This window comes from Ursus arctos, unplaced genomic scaffold, assembly GCF_023065955.2.
Source record: "Ursus arctos isolate Adak ecotype North America unplaced genomic scaffold, UrsArc2.0 scaffold_14, whole genome shotgun sequence".
NCBI classification, from domain to species: Eukaryota; Metazoa; Chordata; class Mammalia; order Carnivora; family Ursidae; genus Ursus; species Ursus arctos.
Window position 1 is genome coordinate 13,517,392 of NW_026622808.1, and position 22,993 is coordinate 13,540,384.

The 22,993-nt window shown below is 62.0% G+C and overlaps 1 protein-coding gene across 1 annotated transcript; it reads right to left on the reverse strand.

Annotated features, from left to right (window-relative positions):
* Positions 1 to 196: 196 nt before the first annotated feature.
* LMNB2 (lamin B2) lies at positions 197 to 21,513 on the reverse strand. The gene is made up of 12 exons (XM_026480990.4): positions 19,562 to 21,513; positions 12,794 to 12,930; positions 8,193 to 8,349; positions 7,811 to 7,936; positions 5,555 to 5,725; positions 5,352 to 5,477; positions 4,865 to 5,085; positions 4,369 to 4,660; positions 4,176 to 4,283; positions 3,524 to 3,643; positions 3,193 to 3,306; positions 197 to 2,648 (listed from the first exon to the last, which is right to left on the reverse strand). The coding sequence occupies exons 1-12, from the start codon at positions 19,847 to 19,849 to the stop codon at positions 2,607 to 2,609; spliced, it is 1,902 nt and encodes a 633-aa protein (XP_026336775.2). The 5' UTR covers positions 19,850 to 21,513; the 3' UTR covers positions 197 to 2,606.
* Between the last annotated feature and the right edge of the window lie 1,480 nt (positions 21,514 to 22,993).

The window sequence follows — 22,993 nt, forward strand, 5'->3', positions numbered from 1 at the left end:
GGTACCGGGGCCGCCGAGAGGTCGTCCCCAACTCGCCTTGCGCGTCGCGCCGCGCATGCGTGCGGGACGGGAGGCGCGTCACGTGACCGAATGCTCGGGCGCACACGGGAGGCTCGGGCAAACCAGCGGGGGTCCCCGGCTCTCCTCTTGCTGGGCGGGGGCAGCTGTGTCATAGTGGACTCGGGGGCAGCACTTTAAAACCAAAATGTTTATTGGAGTGTTGTACAAAAAGTTTCCAGTCATAAAATGCATATTACAAATCATTGGAGAAAAAGAGACCACACGTTTGGCATGCAAGTTCGTGGACGCCGCCCCCAGCTCCCTGCCCTGCAGCCCAGCCCGGCGCTCGGCGGCCCCGCGGCAGGGTGTGCTGGTGCTCCGGCGGGGGCGCGCCCCGGGGTCGCGGGGGCCAGACCGCACCCCGAGGGCCGCCGGGCCACCATTGGCCAGGGCAGGGGAACCGTCTCCGCGTCCTTTAAAGCGGCTTAAAGCTAAAAATGTGTGACAACTACGAACTGTTTCCCAGGCCGACGTTGACGCTGTAACATGGCGTTCCACTCCGGATCTCCCAACACTTCCTTACCAACACCCCTCACCCACCTGCGGCACCAGCGCCCCGTCCTCCCCCAGGCCAGGGCCACCGGCTTGGAGAGCACAGCCACCAGCCGCCAGGAGCAAGCCCCACCCATGCATCTGGGGGCCCTGCCGGGCACAAGGGTGGCCATGAGCCCCACCCAGACTCCCAGGGCACACAGCAGGATGTGGTCGAGGCCAGGGCACACTGTCCGGAGGACCCCAGCCCACCCTCCCGATGCCTCAGCCTCTGCACTCGAGGCCCGCGCTGTGCGCCTGGTTCCCGAGATGTGGGCGCGGGGGATGCACAGCCGGCGGCCCTCCTGGGAAAGGTCGTGCGCAGGGCAGGGCTGGCGCATCGCCAGGCGGGGCGAGCTCCCCAGGGCCCACCAGAAACGCGGGGAATAGCGGTGAGACCTTTCCGTCCACGAGGAGAACCGAGTTCATGGCCGGGGGACTCGGGTGGCCATGGAAATAACTAGACCTAAAGCAAGGGGCTGCGGGCAGATTCTCGATGCAGCAGAAGCCTCCGACCCTCCGGCCACAAGCAGTTTCCAAGGAAAGTGAGACGGTGGACCGCCCAGGATGGGAGGCAGGCGCGCTGCTACCGGCCTAGGGCAAGCTGTGAAGGGTCGGCACTCGGGCTGCTTTGTAAACGGGCTGCCTTCTGGGGGCGCCGTGCCTCATGGCTCAGTATGACGTCTTTAAGACTTGAGCTGCGCTTTCTGAAGGAATTTGCCGTCTGGGGCCTCAGAGGTCACCGAGATAGCCCCCCTCAACTCCAGCTCTTTGGGGGGCTGTCCCAATGAGGCTGGCATGAGGCCCGAAGTGGGATCCGGCAATCTGAGTACTGACCAATGTAAAAAAATAAATATCCATTAAAAAAATAACTTCTGTGTATCTGTGTGGGAGGGGGTATAAAGGGTAAGCAATGCAGTGGCCGGGCGGCCAGGCGCTGGACGGGGGCACGTGGGGCCGCCCTGTGGAATCAGCCAGCACCGGCGTCTGAGAAAGAGCTAGGACAGTGGCACGCACAAGAACATACAGGAGACGGTGGGGTTGGGACTCAGCCCCATGCACAAGGCACAGAGTGGGCAAACGGGGTGTGGGCGGTCCAGTGGCTCACCCTGAAGTCACTCTCCTCACGGAGGGAGGGCAGGAAGTAGCTGTTCCCCGGGGACCGGCTCTGAAACCCGGGCACTTGCTTCCAAGGTGGCCCACTTCCCCTTCCACCCGTCCTCTGGCCGTTTACCTGGTGACAAGTCTCCAAACAGAACTGTCCTTGCTCCCTGGGTTTCCATCTCTCTCCTGCCCCATCGGTCCTGCAAGCTTAGGAACTCGACTATAGAAAGCTCCAGAACCTCAAGGGCCAGACAGCCAGGAAGGGAAAAGGGGGCCCACTGCAGAGCACCCCAATATGTGCATGGAAACGTGGCCTGCGGCCACACACCATCACCACAGAAAGGACTTACACCAGAACCTCGGAGCCCAGGCCGGGCAGCCAAAAGCTGCACCCTGACCCCCAACACCTGCGCCTGGGCCACCAAAATTCCGCAGGGATGTGCCCACCCCCCACCCCCAGGTCGGAACCTGGATTCTAGATTTGGTTTTTAGGGAGCTTCATAAAACGACTGAGCTCCTAGGCAGTCCTGCTCTCCGTCCACTCAAGGCCCGCAGGGCGGCTCCCGGAGGCGAGCCCCGGCCCCAGTCTGTGGTGGAGGCAGAGCCCGGCCCAGCCTTCCAGCCTCCACGCCCAGCCCCGGTCAGCCATTAGGTTCCTCGACCTTGAATTCAACCAAATGGTGAAATGGGGCACCAAAAAAAAAAAAAAAAAAAAAAAAGTCTGGCCAGTGGCAATGAAGGAAGGGTCCGAGGAAGCCCACCAACAGGGAAAAGATCTCAGGGACCACCCCCACGTTCTGGCAGTATGCTTAAAAATTCTCTAGAAATGTATCAAGGACTAAAGACAGCCAATGATATAAAAATAGTTTTCAGTGGCTCTGGGTAAAGACAGGTGATGAGGCACGTTCCGTTCACATCACGCGGCAGCCTCTCGAGGTGGTCCTCGGGTCCCCCTGGAAAGAAAGGCCGGCAACCTAAGAGGCCCGTACATGCCCACCCAGCCAGGCAGGTCCCCCGACCCCTGCCAGGGAGGGAGCGGACCAGGGCCTGCGTGCCCCCCAGAACCAGCTCGGGGCTGCGGCATGGCCCCCGGGCCTCAGGAGCCCTCCCCCCCAAAACCATTACTAAAGCCCCAGGATCCCAGGCGGGAGGAATGGAGGCGGCAGAGCCTGTTCACTGAGGACCCTCGAGGCTACACCGGAGCCGCCTGGAGGTGCTCGGGGCTCAACACCCCACTCCTGGGGCCCCCGTGCCAGAACCCTGACGTCCACACAGGGGCGAGAGCCAGGAGGCAAGGGTATTCCCCCCCACAGGCCATCTCTGGGGGGATGTGCAGCCTTGGGGGGAGGGGCTAGGCGGTACTGAGCACCGGCCACGGCCAGATGTGCTCACGGCAGGCAGCACGGCCCTGGGGATCCGGCCAGCGTGCACGGGTGCATCCGGACGGTGGGGTGCATGTCCGGGTGTGTGTCCCCGTGGGCTGCCTTGGGCCGCTACCTGTTGATGGAAAAGATCCTCCTCGCCGAATTCCGCCGGCTCCTCTTCTGCCTCCTCCCCGTTCTCCGCCTCCCGCACCACCGACGACCGCTTCACGGTTCTCGTGGCCACCTCCTGCACAGAACAAGGGCCATGGACGCTTGGCCCCTCGGGTCGTGGGGGCCCAGCCCATCACGGCGGCGGCCGGGCCAGGGTGCTCCTGCCCAGCCTCTGCCCAGCAAGAGCCACATCCCGAACCCAGGGTCACGTGCCCCCTGGGCCTGTAGTGTGGTCGGGGGGAGACCCCAGGGCCAGGATGGCAGGGGACCCCCAGCGAGGCACAAGCACCCACCTCCCCGTCAGCATTGAGCAGGATGGTCCGGAAGCTCTCGCCCGTGCCCCAGCTGTTCTGGCTTTTCCACACGAGTGTCGAGGGGGGGCTGTGGGCCACTCCTGCACCAGCTGCCCACACCTGGGGACACGAGAGGACCTCCCCATCAATGCTGGCTCCGGGCCCAGGACCACGTGCCAGCAGCCAGTTCCTGGCCCCTGCCCCCTGGGTCCCGCTGACGGAGGACAGTTGCCAGGCTACAGAAGACACTGAGGTCCAGTGGCCAAGAGCTCTCATGTCAGCAAACGCAGGCTGAACGGAGACCAGCAGCCCATCGGCCTCCAGGGGGCCATGCCTGGAACTCTTCTGTCTGCCAGTGGCCGCCAGCCCAGACGGCCCGGACCCTCCTGCACCACGGGATGTGGACAGGTCACCACGGGGCTCCAAAGGGCTCCAGGGCACAGCGCTGGCATACAGGTGACCCGTGACAGAACGCAGCTGTTCTCAGAGCCAAGTCACTGGACCACTGTCCCCGACCCCCCAAGTCACTGCCTGCTTCTCAAGGACTCCGCTCCTCGCAGCCACCACTCACATCGGTCTCCTGTTGCTACTGCCACCTCCCCCTCCCACCAGTGGCCACTCTCGGCCCAGGCCCCGGTGGGCGACCACCTACCGTGACGGTCTGGCCGGCACGCAGCACGTACTTGGGCGTGAACTTGTAGGCGATCTCCTCCCCTTCCAACACCTGCCTCTTGATCCTCCAGTTCCCCAGAGACTGGTCCTGGCGCAGGGGACACGGCGCCTGACGCCCAGCTCCGGGAGGACCCTCCCCGGCTCCTGCCCCGCCCGGCGTGGGGGCCCCTCACCTTGTCCGAGCTGTTCTTCAGCTGCACAAACCTGCCCTCCAGGTCGATCTCCTCGATGCTGACGCCGCCCGAGGCCGACGCCTGCTGCGCCAGGTGGAAGCTCGTGCTGCTGCTGCTGCTGCTGCCGCCAGAGCCGATGCCGCTGGAGCCCGGGCCCGGCGACTCCTCCGCCTCCAGCCGCTTGCGCTTGCTGCGGCCCGAGCGCCCGGCCGTAGACACGCTGCTGCTGCTGCTGCTCGACGTGGCCCGCGACACAGTGATCCGCGAGGACGGGCTGGGGGTCAACTTCAGCCTGCGGGGCGGGACAGAGGTCCGGACGGCTCGCTCACCTCCCCTCCGCCTCGCCCGGCCCCACCCGGCCCCCACCCCTCCCCTTCCCCGGCCCCACCCCCTGCGGCCCCACCCCCTGCTCCTCTCCCCGGCCGTCCCCCATCCCAGCCCCAGAGCTCCTCCCCCGCCCCGCCCCCTTGCCCTCCTCTCCCGAGACCACCCCCACCTCTCCTCCTCGCCCTCCAAGAGCTTGCGGTAGGCGCTAATCTCCATGTCCAGGGCCAGCTTGACGTCGAGCAGCTCCTGGTACTCGGCCAGCTGCTGCTGCATCATGTCCCGCATCTCGGTCATCTCCTGCTCCTTGGCGTCCAGCATCTTGCGGAACTTGTCCCGCTCCCCAGCCATGGTCTCCTCCAGCTCGCGAATCCGGTCCTCTGCCGCACTGGCCTGGCGGGCGGCGGGGGAGTCCGGGCGGCCAGGTCAGGGCGGCCTCTGCGGCTCACGCAGAGAAGCCCACCGGCCGCGGGCCTCTTCCCCGCCTCCTGCGTGTGCGGGCGGGCACCGACGGCGGCCAAGAGGCCCCGCCGGGGTGGGCCGCGGGCAGAGCCCAGGCCCCAGAGCGCGAGGGCTCTGGTGGTCGGTGACCCAACGGCCCCCGGGATGCCACGTCACCCGCACTGACCACACCGAGAGGCCAGGCCCTCAGGAGTCACCTGCTTCTGGAGACCAGAGAGCTGGTAGCTGAGGGACTCGAGGCGCATGCGGGCTTCCTTCAGCTCCTCCCGGGCGGCGCTGGCGGCCTTATCGTTCTGGTCGGAGCTCAGCTTGGCGCTGTCCAGCTGCAGGGACACGGGCTGGCATGTGAGGGGCCGGCGGGCGGGCGGGGAGCCCTCCCCCCGCCCCCGCCGGCTGGCACCTTGGCCTGGTAGGTCTGCTCCAGCTCCAGCTTGTACAGCCGCACTTGCTCGTCATGCTGGCTGCGCAGCTCCTCCAGCGCCTGGGCCATCTTGAAGTCGTACTCCTGCTGCCGGCTGCTGTCCACCTCCACCAGGCGACGCTCGTGCCGCCGCCGCGTCTCCCGCACCTCCTGGGCCAGAGCGGGTGATCAGCCGCGGCCCGGCGCCCTGCCCGGACGTCCGCCCCAGCCAGGCCTCCTGGTCACCCGTGTCCTCAGCCCGAGCTCCAAGACCATGTGTGGGCTCAAAACAACGAACCGCTGGGGGATCACAGCGCCAGGAGTCCCAGTCACCTGGGCGGACACGGCCCAGATGTCCCCTGGCTGACAAGCTGACAGGAAGGCTACGTGGCCGCCCCGGGGACGACCCCGAGCCCCTGACGCTCAGGGAGGGAACCAGACACAGAAAGCCCCACGGCGTGTGAGTCCACGTGTGTGACACGTCCAGAACAGGCTCGTCCACGGACGGGAAGGGGGCTCGCCGGGGCTGGGGGTTGGGGAGGGGATAATGGCTGCTGGGCCGGGGTTTCCTTTTCAGGCCGACAGAATGTTTTAGAGTTAAAACAGAGGTGAAGGTTGCACAACTCTGTGAATGTACTAAAACCAAACTGTATACTTTAAAGTTTGATGGTACAGGAATATTTCAATGAAGCTGCTGTTAAAAGAATTCCTGACGAGGGGCACCTGGGTGGGTCATTCGGTTGTGCACCCAACTCTTGGTTTCAGTTCATGTCATGATCTCAGGGTCGTGGGATGGAGCCCCAAGTCCAGCTGTGCGCTCAGTAGGGAGTCAGCTTGAGATTCTTTCCCTCTCCCTCTGCAACTCCCCCTGCTCGCACACTCATGCACTCTTTTTCTCTCTCTCAAATAAATAAATGAATAAAATCTTAAAAAAAAATAAAAAAAACCCTGCTGAGCCCGTCTCAGGTACCTGGGGTCTGAGACACAGAGACCCGGCGGTGGAAGGTCTGGGCCCCCAGCACAGCTGCCCCCACACGGCGCTGGCGGGGGGGGGGGGGGGGGGGGGGGGGTGTCAGGCGCCGGCAGAGGGCGCTGTGCACCAGCCTCGGGCTCCAATGCAAGGGCCGTTCCCCTTCCTCCAAGACACACTGGAGCACCCAGAGCACTTATCACACTGTACCATCAGCTTGTAAGAACAATAGGAATGTTTCTCAAGGAAGCCAATCCTGTTTACAAGGAACCCGTGAAGCTCGGGGACCCCAGGACCAGCACACCCACCTTCACGGCGCCCCCCAGGGCAGCTCGCAAGGCTCCCTGCATGGCTCCCCGCCAGGAGCTCCTGGCCACCAGCCTCAGGGAGCCCCGCCAGGAGCCCTTCCAGGGTGTCCTTCGGGCTCCCCTCACAGGTCCCCGCATGGCTCTCCTCCTGGGATCCTTCCTCACAAGCTCAGGGTCCCATACAGACCCCCTCAAAGACTCCAGGTCTCTGGCGGATGCCTTCAGGGCTTCCCTCAGGGGCTCCTCCCCAGCTGCCCTGGCGGCCCTGGCCCTGGCCCTCGCTGGGCCTGGCTGGAGCTGGAGACCACTTCTCAGTTGTACAGGCATCCCTCCTGCCAGCAGCTCCCCCGGGCCACTGACGGCCTGAGCCAGCAGGCCCCAGGGTTCCATTCTGGGCTGTGACAGAACAATGGGCTCTGTGATGATGAGCTGTGAGGGGCTCCCAGGCCACATCCCCTCCCAGAAGACACAGAAACCCCAGCTCTAACCGCCAGGAACGTCCTTCACTCCCACAGGTGGGCCTGCCATACCCCAGAGCCCAGGCCCAGGGATTCGGAGCTTGGGGGTCGGAAGGGGGTACCCAGGAAGCAAGGGAAGCAGATGGGCCGTCCCCCTCCCTTTCCCAGGGAGGGTCTGCCGTGGGTTCAATGGTGGCACCCCAAAAGATGTGTCCACGTCCTAACCTCCAGAAGCGGGAATGTGACCTTATTTGGAAAAGGGGGCTTTGCAGATGGATTAATAAGTCTCCAGATCACACTCTCTGGGTCATCTGGGTGGGCCCGGAACCAGTGACAAGCATCCTCGCAGAGACGGGGGGGGGGGGGGGGGGGGGGCATGTGAGGACGGAAGCACAGATGGACAGATGCGGCCACGAGCCCGGGGGACACCTAGAGCCCCCAGAGCCCCTACCTGGATCGCAGCTCTGCCCTCCAGAAAGTGGGAGGACACTAACCCTCCAGGCCAGCCCCCGAGACTCACCTCCTCGAAGACGTTTTTCCGGAAGTCGAGCTCCTCCTGCAGGCTCTGGCAGCGGTTCTCCAGGTCCACGCGCATCAGCGTCTCCTTCTCCAGCTGCTTTTTGGCCACCGCGTGACCATCCTCCGCCTGGCAGACACAGCACAGCAAGCCGAGCTGACACGCTGTCTGCTGCACATGTGGCCTCTCGGGGCCCAGGGATTCCCTTAAACACACACGCTCCAACAGGGGGTGTCGAGGGCTTGAGGGCTTGGAAACCGGCCGGCCGCTGGCATCCCGGCCACAGGCTGCTCCCACCGGACAGGACGTCCGCCTGCCGCCCAGACCCACAGCACCCACGCCCGGCGCCAGCTTCCTGGTCAGACTGGGGCCGCCCGACACCTGCCTTCGCCAGCTGGGCCCGCAACTCGGCCACGTCGCTCTCCAGGCCACGCTTGTCGCTGAGGGCGGCAGCCAGCTCTGCCTCACTCCGGTGGAACAGGGACTCCAGATCCTTCACGCGGCCCTGGGCCACCGTGAGCTCGCCCTCCCTCTTCTTGGAGCTGCAAGTCAAGAGCGGGTGTTAGCCAGGAGCAGGAGGGGCGGGCCGTCGTGGGGTCAGGGGGCCCCTCAGGCAGCTCACTCTGGCCCCGGGGTCATGGAGCCCGGGCTCTCGGCACAAAAGGTATCCCTTCTTCAAAGCTGCCCTGCACAGCAGGGCTCCACCAGCTAACAGAGACAAGCCTCAAACACCTCAAGGAGAGAGCTTTAGTGTCATTTTGGGGATTTGGGGGCAAGGGAAGGATCATCTAGGGGAGAATGATGTTTTAAAAAATTAACGTATCATTTATTAAAGTTGCATATCAAAATCCTGGCTTTGAAAAGTCGATCTCGTCTGTAAACTCAAGCTGCTATAAGCAGGTCGTCTGACGTTCTAGAAGACGATCTTCCCCAACATCAAAGACGGCGAACAGACGAACGCGCAGCCACCACAAGCACGGGCCCGAGCCTCTTGAACATCTCTCAAAGGAATTCCCACCTTCTTGGAGTGGAGTGCACGCCACCTCCCCACCCGGAGCTGGCTCCCGGCGAGTGCGGACCCCCAGGGTCTCCCCCCAGCGCTGCTCACGTGGGGGCGCTGTGGGGGCCCCAAGCTGCATCCCTGGTGCCGGCCCCCCACCCAGGGAACCACCGGGGACGGGGCATCAGCTCGCAGGAGCGGGGCTGCCGTAGAGACAGGGACTTTGGCCGCCAAGCCGCCTGTGCCCTCAACGGCAGCCCTGGGAACCCGGAGCTCCACCGGGCATTTCACCGCCACCCTGCACGGGGGTCTCAGGGTCCCTGCAGTCCTCATCCCTGAGCTTCCAGCCACACGGTCCTGGCTCTCCCGCTCGCAGCGGGGCTCCAAACCCTGAGCCCCTAGAGCAGGTTTCGCAGGGCTTTGGGGAAACGAATCATTCGTTTGACACCTATTACTAAGAGCCCGCTTTGTGGAGAATGCCATCCTCGGGCCAGAGATAAACCTGGGAACAGCCCTGCTCCCCCGACACAGAACGTCCCCGTGGGTGGAGATGACAGTGAAGCGTGCTGCCGGTCAGATGCAAACGTGCAGCAGAAGGGCAGAGGAAGCAGGACGGGAGGTGAGGGAGCACGAGCCACGTGGGAACTGCACTTTTAGGGCACCCAAGCCCTGCCCGGGGTCGCCCTTGACACAGACCTGAATGAGGGGAGCTTAAGAATGAGCCAGATCCATTATTTCTGGGAGAAGAGCATTCAGGCAGAGGAAGCAGAAGTGCAAAGGCCCTGGGGTGAGGTGTGCCTGGGAAGTCTGAGATCAGCAACAAAGCCAGGGCGAGAGGAATAGAGGCATCAGGTGACGTGGAAATTTTTTTCTTTCTTCTTCTTTTTTTTTAAATGCTCATTTAAATAATCTCTACACCCAACATGGGGCTTGAACTCACGACCCCAAGATCAAGCGTCACATGCTCTTCCAACTGAGTCAGCCAGGCGCCTCAACATGGAAAATTTCTAAACAATTTCATCCAATATTGATTCCGCAGAACTACACAGGCTGGCCCAGAAAGCGGGGACACTGGCGGCTCCCACCCGCTTATGTCTCACTGGCCACGTCTCGCGAGCCTCCAGGAGCCAGCGCACTTCCTCATCTGTTTAACAGTAAGTTCTGGAGGATTAAGTGGGAGAACCTGGCCTATTTGTTGGGTCCTCCATGTGGCTACCCACATTCCTATCATCACAGGGATGTGGTGATGAACTGGTCAGGGAAAGACCACCACTCCGCCTAAGCAGTGCCGGCTCCCTGCTCGGGAAGGGCTCCTGCACCGAGAACAGAAGTGAGGCAGCTGGGCGCAGCACCCACAGAATGACGGCCAGAGGGCGGGAGGGGTGCCCACAGGCCCCGCGAGGACAGGAAGCCTTTCCCGCGCAACAGCGGCCTCCAGTGAAAGTTACGGGCCAGACATGTAGAGTCCCTCCCGCCAGCATCGCTGGACTGGCCATTCCCCGTGTCCTGCCTGCCCCCCGCCGCACCCAGGATCAGCCCAAGGAAAGTGACTCTTCTGACAATGGGCACAGCTGTCACCCACAGAAGCCGTCACGGAACAATGGGACCAGCCTCCCACAGCCACGGCACCACGGGTGAACCAGTCCCGGGCACGGGAACATCCCAGCAGCCAGGGCAGACTCTTGGCACAGAGGACATCTGATGACTTGGGGAGGCTCGCAAGAGGCTCGCGGCCTCTAAACCCCCGTTGTCTCCGGCGTCCGCCGTGAGTTTACGGAAGCGCGTGCAGGCGCTCAGACCGGCCACGGCGGTTCTGTCTGGGGGAAGGCTGCTGCAGACTTTGACTTTGCTCTTGAAGCTTTCACCTTCCGCTTTCCCACCAGTGAGCATCTGTGACTGCTAAGCAGATAAAAACAAGACTTCTGGGCCCAGACAAGGAGCCGCACACAGGAGCCCAGGCATCCGGAGGCTTCTGGAATCTGCACTGATCGTAGGGAGAGCAGCTGGGGTCCCGAGCAGTGCTGACTCTGGGATTCCCTCAATCTTCCCCAAGAAGCACAAATCACTTTTTAATTAAAACACTTATTAAACTGATGGGATATAGTCGGCCTGGCCTTTGCTTTTTGGCCACAGACCAGGCGCCTAGACCATGGGGCGCGCTGTTCTGTTCCAGCACATCCCTAAGTGAGAGCAGCCGGGCGGAGAAGGGCACACACCGTGTGGTTCCAAGTCTAGGACGTTCTGGAAAAGGCGGAACAGCGGAGGCGGCAAAAGGGTGTGGGGTGGCCGGGGTGGGGGAGGAACAGGTGGGGACCGGGATTTTTAGGGCGGCGAAACGGGAATGCTGTAACGGCGGGTACATCTTCATCATGAGTCTATCCAAAGTCTGTACGGGGGCGCCTGGGTGGCACAGCGGTTAAGCGTCTGCCTTCGGCTCAGGGCGTGATCCCAGCGTTATGGGATCGAGCCCCACATCAGGCTCCTCCGCTATGAGCCTGCTTCTTCCTCTCCCACTCCCCCTGCTTGTGTTCCCTCTCTCGCTGGCTGTCTCTATCTCTGTCGAATAAATAAATAAAATCTTTAAAAAAAAAAAAAAAAAGTCTGTACGAGTCTGTTGCAGAAGGTCCCCCTCCCCCCCCTGAGAGGGAACCCTAATGTCGACTCTGGGCTTGACTCTGGGCTTCGGTTAACAACAATGCATCGGTGTCGCTTGTCTGTCACGATGATGGAGCCCTCGCTAATGTGTGCTGTGTGAGGTGTTTCTAACGCGGAAACTAGAGGAGAGATTCTGGAAACTCTGGACTTCCCACTCATTTTCCTATAAACATAAAACTGCCTAAACCCCCTCCCCCCCCCCCCGCCAAGACTCTATTAAAAAAAGAAAAGAAAAGAAAAAAAGAATAGGAAGAAAAACATCCCATAAATACAGAGGTGACTCTGTTGGCAGCTGGGGCTGTGAGCGGGACTCGGGAGCCGGGCCTCGGTCCTGGCCACTGCCAAGCTGAGGGGCCCTGGACAAGCCCGGCCCCTGGCCCATTTTGCCCACCACGGCCCCCCCCCCCCCAAGGTGGGGACGATGACAGTCCGGCCCTGGTCACATTTGACAGCCTGGTGTCACGTACGGTGTCCTTGGTACTTTGGTCCTGCCCCCCCAGCAGCACCTGTTCTCCACGCTGTCTGCACGGGCCTTTTTCTCACAAGCAGGCCAGAGAAGAGAACGTGCTTTTGAAGAAGAAAAAAGACCCGGCCTGAAGGTCTCCTACCCCACTCGGCCTGGGTCACGGCCTGGATGGGGCGCTCTAAACTTCCCTGGGGCGGGGGGGCAGGCGGGGACGGAGGCGGGCACCCCGACAGGAGCCTCGGAGGATGTGGGCCACGGTACCACACGTGAGCAGTGCGTCAAGGTCTCTGGGGGCCCACGACCCGGGGGCAGCACACCAGTGGCTCCCAAATTCAGGGGAGAAAGGGGAGGCTGGGCTGTGGGGCCCGGCGCCATCCTCTATCTGGGAGTGGGGGGCCAGCACCCATAGCTACCTGCAGACTCAGTGCCAGGGGGGCTGCTCAGGTTGAAAAGCTCCCTGGGTTGGGGGCGCCTGGGGGGCTCCGTCGGTGAAGCATCTACCTTCAGCTCGGGGCATGACCTCAGGTCCTGGGCTCCAGCCCCACGTCCGGCTCCCTGCTCAGCGGGGAGCCTGCTTCTCCCTCTGCTGCTCCCCCTGCTGCGCTCTTGCTCTCTTTCTCAAATAAATCAGTAACATTTTTAAAAAAAGTCTTCCCTGGGCTGAATTAGTTGGGGGAACAAAGGTAACGGGAAGGGCCAGCTAGAGGGCCAGGTCGCAGAGCACCCACCCCAGGGGCCGGCCCACAGGACCCCACAGCAAGGGCGTCTGGGTGTGGCTGAGGGCGGCGGGAGCCCGACACCTGGGCCGCAGGACACCTGGGCCGCACGCCACCTGGGCCGCACGCCACCTGGGCCGCATGCCTACCTCTTGTTGGCCTCCTCGAGCTCAGCCTTCAGCTTCCCCAGCTCGATCTGCAGCCGCGCCCGCTCCCGCGCCGTCTCGTCCAGCACCCTGCGGGCATCGGCCAGCTCGGCCTCGTACAGCGTCTTGATGCCGCTCACCTGAGGGGGTGCAGCAAGGCCCAGGTCAGGGAGAAACCCCTTCCCCACCGACAGCGGGTGCCCCCGGGCTGGACACGGCTTCTCCCGACGCCTCCCACCCGGGGGTGACCCCAGCCGGCCCGACCCGCCCAGGTCCCCTGTCCCCCTCCCTGGTCACCCACCAGCTGGGCACACAGCTCGTGCTTCTCGCGGCCTTCTCGCCCCCAAACTCCCCCCATGTCCACGTGCAGAGGGCCAGGCACAGGTGTTTACAGATATCCGGAGCCAGACCAGAACTGACAGCCCCTCGACCCCAAGAGTCAAAAAGACGAAGAATAACAACTACCGGCAACACAGAGATCGGGGCCTCCACGCACAGCCGCTGGGAGCGGAAACGGGCCAGCCGCGGGGGAAGCCAGTCGCGCAGCTGAGCCTGTAACCCAGCGAGTCCACTGCTGGGCACCCACCCACCCTGCAGAAGTACCATAAACCCGCGTGCGTGCGCACAGCAGCCGGAAGTATAAACACCCAAACATCCACCGATGGGCCAGCAGACGCACACGGTGTGCCCACCGCGCACGGGCACGTCCCTCGACCGCCAGCAGGGGACGGACCCGAGCCCACGACGCTCAGGGAGGGAACCAGACACAGAAGGCCCCGCGGCGTGTGGGTCCATGGGTGTGACGCGTCCAGAACAGGCTCCTCCACGGACGCGAAGGGGGCTCGCGGGAGGCCGGGGGAGAGATTGGGGATGACAGCTGATGGGGGCGGGGCTTCTCTTGGAAGACGGGACTGTTCCGGAATTGGACAGCGGCGATGGCTGCACAGCTCTGCAGAGCGTCATCGGAAGAGCCGCGGGAGCGGAGAACTCCGGCTCAATAAGGCCGCGGACAAGCAGAGCCGCTCCCCGGGCGGCCGTCTTGGAAAGCTGCACCACCTCCCACGAGGCTACGATGCCGGCGGGTGTCTGTGCCGGGGGTGCAGGGGCGGCCGGGACCCCTCCCTCCTGCAGGAAAGGCCCTGGAGCAGAGGGGGCTGCGGGGAGCTCCCGGGGACGTGCTCCGTGGTCAGCTAACCACCATCCCGCTGGCCGGGGCCTGAGGAGCTTCTGGGACGTGGGACTTTCAGAAGAGGTGGGATTTTAAAAGCCAGTCTGAGACCCTCCCCCTACACCCCCCATTGGACTGGGCATCCTGGGCCTCAAGCCAGCAGCTCCCAGTCACCTCATCCCACAGGTAAGTCGGGATATGGGCTCCTGGCCCTATCTCACAGATGGGGAAACTGAGGCATGGAACAGGAAACTGGCCTCTCCTGACCTGTCAGGTGCAGGGCAGAGCAGGTCTGCTGGGGACAATACCAAGAGGAGGACATACGATAGGGGGAGCAGAGACAAAGCAAGCTTCTCCCTCCTGAACCCTGGCCGCCGCCACCACCCACCTCCGACAGCAAGGGCCCTCCCTCCCACAGAGCTGGTGTCCTGCGGCCACGCCCGATGTTTCCACCTCTGGGAAATGGATTCTGGAACCCACCTCAGTTCACAGAAGTGACCACTCCTGTCTCCAAACGTACCTGGGCACCTGAGTTTACATGTGTATCTTGGCTCTGCCTGCCGGCATCTCACCTTCCAGAACTCTCCTGAGCCTGACGGTGAGCACACACAAGATCCCCTGCCCCCACCCCCAAATTGGGGCCCTTTCTCTCACAGCCTCCCCTCACGAGGCAGGGGTTCCGGGATGACCACTGACCAACACAACAGTCACTAAGGCCACCTGAGCACTGAGCCAGGTCGGGGTACGGGGCAGGAGAAGCCAGCAATCGTGACGCCGTATTTAAGTTCTTGATACTTCATTCATGTGGGTTTTTGCGCTAATTTTAATTGTTTTTTTTTCCCTTAAGTAAACTCTACCCCCACCATGGGGCTCAAACTCACAACTCCAAGATCAGGGGTCACGTGCCCCACTGAGCCAGCCATGTGCCCCTAATTTTAATTGTTTAAACCTTCCATTAAAATATTCTTCATCCCATTGCACCAGCCTCACCATGAGGAAACACCAGACCGACCAGGAGAGAAGGACCTCTTACAAATTCCTGCCCAGGCTCCTCACGACTGCCCTGGGCCAACCACCCCGGGGAAGCCTCCGAAACGGTCTCGGCCCAGAGGGGCCCAAGGAGCCGTGACACCTGAATGCTGTGTGGGGCCCTGAGACGGTCCTGGGGCAGAGCAGTGGGGGGAACCTGAGGACATCCAGACAACGTACGGGTGTTAGTCAATGACGTCGGTACGACGTCAACACTGGTAAAATCACCGTGACAAACACTGGCACGAGGCGCTCTCGGGAACCGCGATGGGGATGCCGGGACTCAGTACTACCTCTGCCATTTTTCTGTAAATCTAAAACTGGCCTGAAAAAGAAGGTTGAGTAAGTAAAACACCTTGTATTGCTTGTCTCCACGACTGAGATTGTCGGCGCTCCCTTGGACGCACTCGTCCTGACTCTGCTCTGGGCGCCCAGGCCACGCTCTCGCAGTCACCTCAAGTGTCGTGGTGAAAGTATCAAGTTCTGGGGCACGTGGCTGGGTCCGTCGGGAGCGCGCGCAACTCCTGGTCTCAGGGTGGAAGTTCGAGCCCCACGGTTGTAGAGATGACTACCTACAAGGACTAAGCTCATGCAGTGTTTCATGTCCGTGTGTGCACACGCGCGGGCACATGTGCGTCTGTCTTAATAAGACGCTTGTCTATAGCCAGGTCTGCAAACTCGGGCCCACAGACCAAATTCCATCCCGCCGCCTGTGTTTGTCCCGCCTGCAAGCCCAGAATAATTTTTACATCTTTAAATGGCTGTGGGGGACAAAAAAGCAAAAGAAATTTTGCGACACAGGCAAACTACAGGAATTCAGGTTACCATGTGTATAAATAAAGTTTTACTGGCACACGGCCTGGCCCACAGGGTCTGTGGCAGCTTTCCCCGTAACTGCTGAGTTGAGTAGCAACGACAAAGACTTCCAGCCCACGGAGCTGAAAATGCTGACTCTGGCCGTCTTCAGAAACCATCTGCCAACCCCACTCTACGGCCCTGGGACAATTCAGAAAATTCTCGTAGAGGACAAGCACACAGCCTCTTTCAGACCACTAACAGGTGTTCTGCCGGCAGGCCCTCGCTGCCCTGCACCTGTGACAGTCACCGCAGAAGCCTGGGGCCCAGCCATGGCAGACCAATGGCTTGGGCCTTTTGTTCTGTCTTTTATGGCATCTGCGAGAGCCAAGAGTCAACAAATGTGTTAGCATCTGTTGGCCAGGGAGGGGGAGCAAGGGGGGGGGGGTGTCCAGATAACCCGAGGTGGCCTTTCCCTGTTCCTGTATCTCTGGGGGATACAATCTTCCCGGCTGAGAACCACAGTTCTGCAGACAGCCCCAAGTACTACTCCCTCCCCCCCAGCTCGCCGCACCCCGCCCCTGCTCCCCGGGTCCACCTGAGGGAGCCCCCCACCTGCCCCCACCCCCAAGCAGCAACAGGACACCTGGGTAGGTAAGGGAAAAGAAACCGAAGGCTGGAGGAACTTAACACCCGACTGGGGAGGCTCGCTGGAGAACCGTGTCTCCCTCCTGGCTCCCCTCCCTCCCGGCCAGCACCCAAGGCCTCTCTCAAACAGAAACGCAGCCGGCCCCAGCCCTTCCAGAAACCCTCCAGTGACATGAGCACATGGCTATTCAGCATGGCCCTGCCGACCAGTACCCAGCGGGACCTGTACGCGTGCCCACCTCCACTGCTGGGCTTTACGACAAGCGTGTGGTACGCTTATAACCTTTTAAAAGGCATCTTCAAAGGGCTCCTTAAGTGGCTTGTCCTAATGGCATTTGGGGTTGGGACCATCCTGAGCACTGGGGGGAGGGGGAGGTTAGCAGCACCCCTTCCCCCACCCACTTGATGGCAGGAGCACCACCAGCGTGATGACCACTAATGTCCCCTGGGGCAGCCTCCAGGTACTGGTAAAGTGCACACGGCTCCGCCCACATCTCTCCTACTGCAGCCACCTTCCCAGCCCCCTCCCCAGCCCCCTCCTGGATTCTGCCCACCCACCACCTCTCCAGAGCCCAGTCAGGCCTGGGCCCCACTGCAGCCAAGGCCATTTCCAGGTCACTCCCTCTGAAAAGCCCACGTGACCACCTCAGCTTCCCGCTCCAGCATCCCCTCCCTCCGCAGGTCACCAGCCCCAGGGGCATTTATGGGGGGGGGGGGCGGGGGGCGCCGCCTGCAGCTGGAACTCCAGAGCAAGCTGGTGGGACTCCCCAGCTCAAGCTGGGAGCACAGCCCTCACCACCGGGTGACACCCAGAGCCCCTGCACAGCCCCTGAGGTCACAGTAGGGCAGGTTTATCACCCACATCAAGACTTCCTTTGTTGCCATGAGCTCGTCTGGATTCCAGGAGGCCTCAGCCGCTGAGAAGGGAATAATGCTACTCCTCGCCGCAGACAGAGTTTCCAGGCCCTCCTGCATGCGCTCCTGGTACAGCACCCACCCAGAGCCCGCTGGCACCCCACTGCCACTGGGCCCACCAGGCCCATCATCCTCAAAGGTCTGTTCGCCATTTACCCCATCTGCAGGTGGGACAAGCAAAGCCAGGAGAAAGACAAGAAACCAGCGTGGGTGGCGCACTGACCAACCCAGCAGCAGGAGCTGGGTCCGAATCCTGAGGACTCACGCACTGCTCAGGCAGGTGGCCACCTCGGGAGGAGACAATCCAGCCCCAATGTATTAATGACAAAACCTGCCCAAGGTCACACAGTCTGAAAGCAGTCTGCATCTGAGTTTGAATCCAATCCCCCCAGCAACCTAGACAGCACCACCCACCAACGAAAATTCTTCCCCCCATCATCACCCAAGCCACTTTCTGAGCCACTCCCTGTCCTGGCAACGATTAAACAGGGGCGACAGAACCCATGGAACATTTCCTCGGGGCGCCTGTCCTTTATTCTATAAAACACATATTAACGCGCATGGCCCTGCCAGCTAGCACAAAAGGGGGGCGTTCTTATTTCCATTTTACAGAAGAGGCACTGAGACCCAGAGAGTTTAAGTGACTTGCCTAAGGTCCCACAAAGGGTAAGTGGCTCCCTGAAACGATCCCCCCCCCCCGCTGCTCTCCCCCAACTAGTCCGTCACGTGGCCCACGGTCAGGGGAGGGAAGCCGAGGCTCAAGCCCATTCTGGCTTCAGGGCCTAGCTCTCCCACTGGGCCCTCAGGGGGACCCACAAGGTGAGCACTCCCCCACCCCCCACCCTTATTCAGAGGAACCACACTTGGGTTTCAAGGAGCCAGAAGTCCAGCTAAGCAAGAAAAGAGCCTGGGGCCCGTGGGGACTGGGGGAGAGTTGGGCTGGAGCCCCAGTCCCCAAACAAGGAAAGAACCCACCCAGGACCCCCAGACACCTGGCCCTCACATGCCGACAGGGGACTGGGCTTACCCAGCCCCTTCTCCCTCAGTCTCCAGGGAAGCCCTGGGACCCACCTGGAACCCAAAACTTCCCGCTGGATCCCCAAGACCAGACGTCTCCCCATCCCCTACCAAGCTCCAGCCCATCAGCCAACGGTGTGTCCCAGGGCCCAACTGAGGACCTCTCAAATTTCCCATGGGACCCCTGAGGCAACAGACCCCCTCCCCTCGGGTGCCCACCCACCCCAGGTGCAGGTAGGAGACGCAGCCTACAGCCTAACCACCTCCCCAGTCCCTCCATTCCCCAGAATTCATAACAGGACCTTTGCAGAGTTCCACAGTGATCAGAGCACGTGACTCCCCCCAGGACCCTCCCCCCATGAGACCCTCCACCCCTCCTCGAGGCCCCTTCAGACAGTTTGAACTCCCCCCAGTCTCCTCGGAAACCAGAGAACCCCACCAAATTTCCTCCCAGGACGCCAGGACATCCTAACGCATCCCTGAGGCTCCCCACCTCTCTCTTAGGGGCGGGGCTCACTCTGCTCACACCCTCTCAGCCATGGGATCCCCAGATCTCCTCAGACCACTCAGGGTTCGGGCCTGCCCTATCTCCACCAGTCGCACAGGGGGCCCCGAGATCCCTTGGGGGATCCCTCAGGGGACGGGTCTACCCCAGACTGCACTCCTCAGTCGGTGGATAAACGAAACCCCCTGCGGGCCCCTCGGCGGGCGGGGCTTGTCCCAGTGTGCACCCCTCGTTCACAGGTCCCCCGACGCCCCCTGAGGGCCCCTCGGCGGGGGTCTCGTCCCAGTGTGTACCCCTCGCTCACAGATCCCCCGAAAAACCCTGGCGAACCTTCGGTGGGCGGGGCCTGCTCCGCTGTGCACCCCTCTCTCACAGGTTCCCCGAAAAATCCCTAGGACTCCTCGGTGGGCGGGGCCTGCCCCAGTGTGCACCCCTCGCCTGGAGCCCCCCCCCGAGTCCCTCCCGAGGATCCCCTCGGTGGGCAGGGCCCGCCCGGCCTCCAAACCTCACCCACGGGAGGTCCTCGACCCCCCCTGGGTATGCTCAGAGGCCGAGGCCCACCCCAGGGTGCTCCCCTAGGGTCCCCCGAAACCCCGGGGACCCCCCCCGGTGGGCGGGGCCTGCCCAGTATCCCCCTCTCGCGCAGGGGAACCCCCGGGACCCTCAGAGGCCGGAGCCCCGGCTGCGCGCCCACCTCGCGCGTGGTCACCTCCTCCCTCTCGGAGATCTTGAGCAGGAGCCGGTCGTTCTCGAGCTCGAGCGCGCGGACACGGTCGATGTAGTGCGCCAGGCGGTCATTGAGCTCGCGCAACTCCTCCTTCTCCTGCAGCCGCGACAGGCGCGTGGGCGACAGCGGCGTGGCGGGCCCGCCCGCGCGGCCGGGCAGCGGCGTGGCCATGGCGGCGGCGGTGGTGGCGGCGGCGGCGACAGCTGCTCGGGGCCCGCGCTGCTCGGGACGGCGGCCGCGGCACGGCGGGCTCATTCAATCCGCGCCGCCGACCAAGATGGCGCCCGGCGCCCGCCGCCGCAGAGCGGCCTGGGACTTGTAGTCTGTCGCGGTTGCGCGGGGGCAAGCCGGGAGCTGTAGTTTCCAGCTCATGAAAGGCTCCACTCGCTTCCCGCTCAGCTTCCCTCTCTGTCCTGTGCTGTTTCTGAAACTCCCTGCGTCCAGAGCCAAGCCTCTGGACCTGAAACTCCCAGCTCGCCACAGTGACACCGGGTTTCTTTCCAATGCCCACTTTCCCCACTTGTATAACCTACCTACCTCTTTGGAGTCCTATTAAAATTAAAGGTGAAGGAACGTCAGAAACACGCTCAGTGATGTCACTTACAGGTACAATCAAAATAAAATAATGATAAGATAAGAAAAGAAAAGATAAGATAAGACAAATAACTGAGCTCACCGCGGTGCTTGGCTGGCTCAGTCCGCAGAGCACGCGACTCCTGCACTGATCTCGGCATGTGAGTTCAAGCCCCCACCTTGGTCGTAGAGATTACTAAAAAAAATTAACTTAAAAAAGAAAAACTGAGCTCACAGATACAGAGAACAGGTTGGTGATGGTTGCCAGTGGAGGGGTGGGAGGTAGGCAAAACAGGTGGAGGGGTCAAAAGACACAAACTTCCGGTTATAAAGTAAATAAATCCTGGGGATGTAATGCGCTGCCCAGTGGCTCTAGTTAATAACACCGTGTTGCATGTCTGAAGTTGCGGAAAGAGTAGACCTTCACAGGTCTCTTGCAAAAAACCAAATTTTAACTATGTGTGCGTTACTGGATGCTACCACACCTACCCGGAACGTTTCAACAATGTGCCCAAATTAGGTTGTACACCTGAAACTTCTACAATGTTATATGTCAACGATACCTCAATTAAAAAAAAAAACAAAAACACCTCATTGAAAGCCGCCAGACACAAAAGGCAACATCCTATACGATTCCACTTACGTGAAATGTCCAGAAGAGGTCAAGCTGTAGAGCAGGGGCCCCGTTGTTCTCTGTGGTGACGCAGGACGTGGAGAGCATCTCGGGGCTCCCCAGCCCTCCACCTGGTGCCAGCAGCACCACTGCCCCACTCCAGTCCGAACAACCAAAATGTCTAGACATTTCCACCTGTCACCTGGAGGCAAAATCGCCCCCAGCTGAGAACCGCTTCCTTCCCCTCACCCTGGAGTTTGCCAGGAGAACCCCTCCTTCCCAGACACCCCACCTTGGGGAATTGGGCTGGAACAGCCTCCCTGAGGCACTCAAGCAGATGGCCCGCGGAGAACGTGATGACCCTCCCAGCCTTCGCGGGAGGCGGGATACTCACCTGTCTTGAACACCTGCAACTCACTCCTATTCCCCTCAGACCAGAAGCAAAGGGCCCCACCTTAGAACCCAGGCAGGAACAATCCCCAGCTAGACTGTCACTGTGCTGTCTTCTCAAAAGTTACCTTGTGCTTTAAACCTGATATTGTTGCGTGTACCCTCATGAAACATAAAAGACAGTCGGTAGGATGCGAGGCATTTAAAGCCAAGTATGAATCCGTGGTACTCCAGGCGGCAGGGCCAGAGCGGGAGGAAAGTGATTGAGGTTGGAGGGCGGCATGGGGTCACCTGGCCAATGCCCCCTCCTCATCAGAGCTCGGCTGACCTCCGCCCAGAGCCCTGGCCAACCTGGTCCCCTCTCAGGGCCCCGCAGGGTCCCACCCGCCGCGAACCGCTCTCGCCCCCCTCCGCCTCCCAGTCTTTCTCCGGCCAGGATGCCAGTCACCACCCGGCGGCACGGCACGGCCTGGGCCTCAGCCTTCCGGCCTGCGAAACCAGTGTGGCCTCTACTCCCCGCCCCGACTCCTCAGCGCTGGGCGGGGCTCGGGTGCCCGGAGCACCCCCCACGCGGGACCCCGGGGGCCGGACTCCAAGTCCCAGAAAGCCCTGCGCTTCCCGTGGGTGGGGCCCGGGGCTCCCCCTCCCCAAGCTGTTTGGGAGGTGACCGCAATTTTCAAATTTTGGCGCTGGGCGGGTGGGGCGGCGACCGCGGCGGCCAGGCCCGCCGCCCCCGGCCCGCCGCCCGATGTCTGGGCCCCCCAACCCCGCGGAGCTGGACCGCCCCCTGCGCAGGCTGCCACGCGACGGGACGCTCCGGACCCACGGCCGGCAGGGGAAACTAAGGCACGGGACCCCCAGCGAGGACGGGTCGCAGGTGGGATTCGAACCGAGGACTCGCTGGCCCCGGGGCGCAGGAGAGTTAATGGCTGTCTGCTTTGGGGACAGGGGGTGTGGGTAGGGGGTAGGAGAGTCCGCGCCCGGGGCCGTCCAGCCCGCCAGGCAGGGTCCCTACCGTTCCCTCCACGCCCCTCGCGCCGCCGCGCTCGCCCCGCGCGGGGTTTGGCGCCAGATCTTTCAAAAATCTCAGCCCAACGGCTGCCACTGGCTCCGGGCCCGGCTCGAGAACTGGATCCTGCATTCCGGAGCCTGGATCTGTGGGGCCTGGATTCCGGAGCCTGGGGAAGGGCCGGATTCAGGAGCCTGGACGCGGGGCGCGGCGTATTCCCGAGCCCGGAGGGGAGGGGAGATTCTGGACCCCTGATTCCAGAGCCTGTGGGCTAACCCTGGAATCTAGGAGCCGAATTCGGGGACCTGGGGGGCTGGAACCTATAATCCCAAATGGAATCTGGGAGGGAGGGGGGACACGGAGGCGGGCAGGCCGCTGCTGGTGACCGGAGTGGAATGCACTAGAGACACGGACGGTTATGGCCTGAACTTCTCCCCTGACCAGGCACTGGAGCTGCGTCAGGGTGACCCTGGCAAAGATCCCTGCTCTGGGGGAGCTGGCTTGGGAGCAGCTGGGAGACAGAACACAGATACCACAAATAAGCTCATGACATGTGTGTGGGAAGCCAGGAAAGGTGAAGGGGCTTGGGGGTGTGGGTGGTGCAGGGGGGTGCGTTTTTAAATAGGGTGGGTCCCTCTGTAAAAGGCTGGCCCTTGTCTTGGAGAAGCTGACATTTAAGCAAGGACTCAAAGAGGAGGGGATCCATCTCGTGAACGTGTGGGGAGAAAGCGTCCCCGTGGCCTTGGCCTGGAGGACGGGGCACCCAGTGAGAACTTGCAGTGGGTGGAGATGTCCAAAATCGACCTCCGAGCTC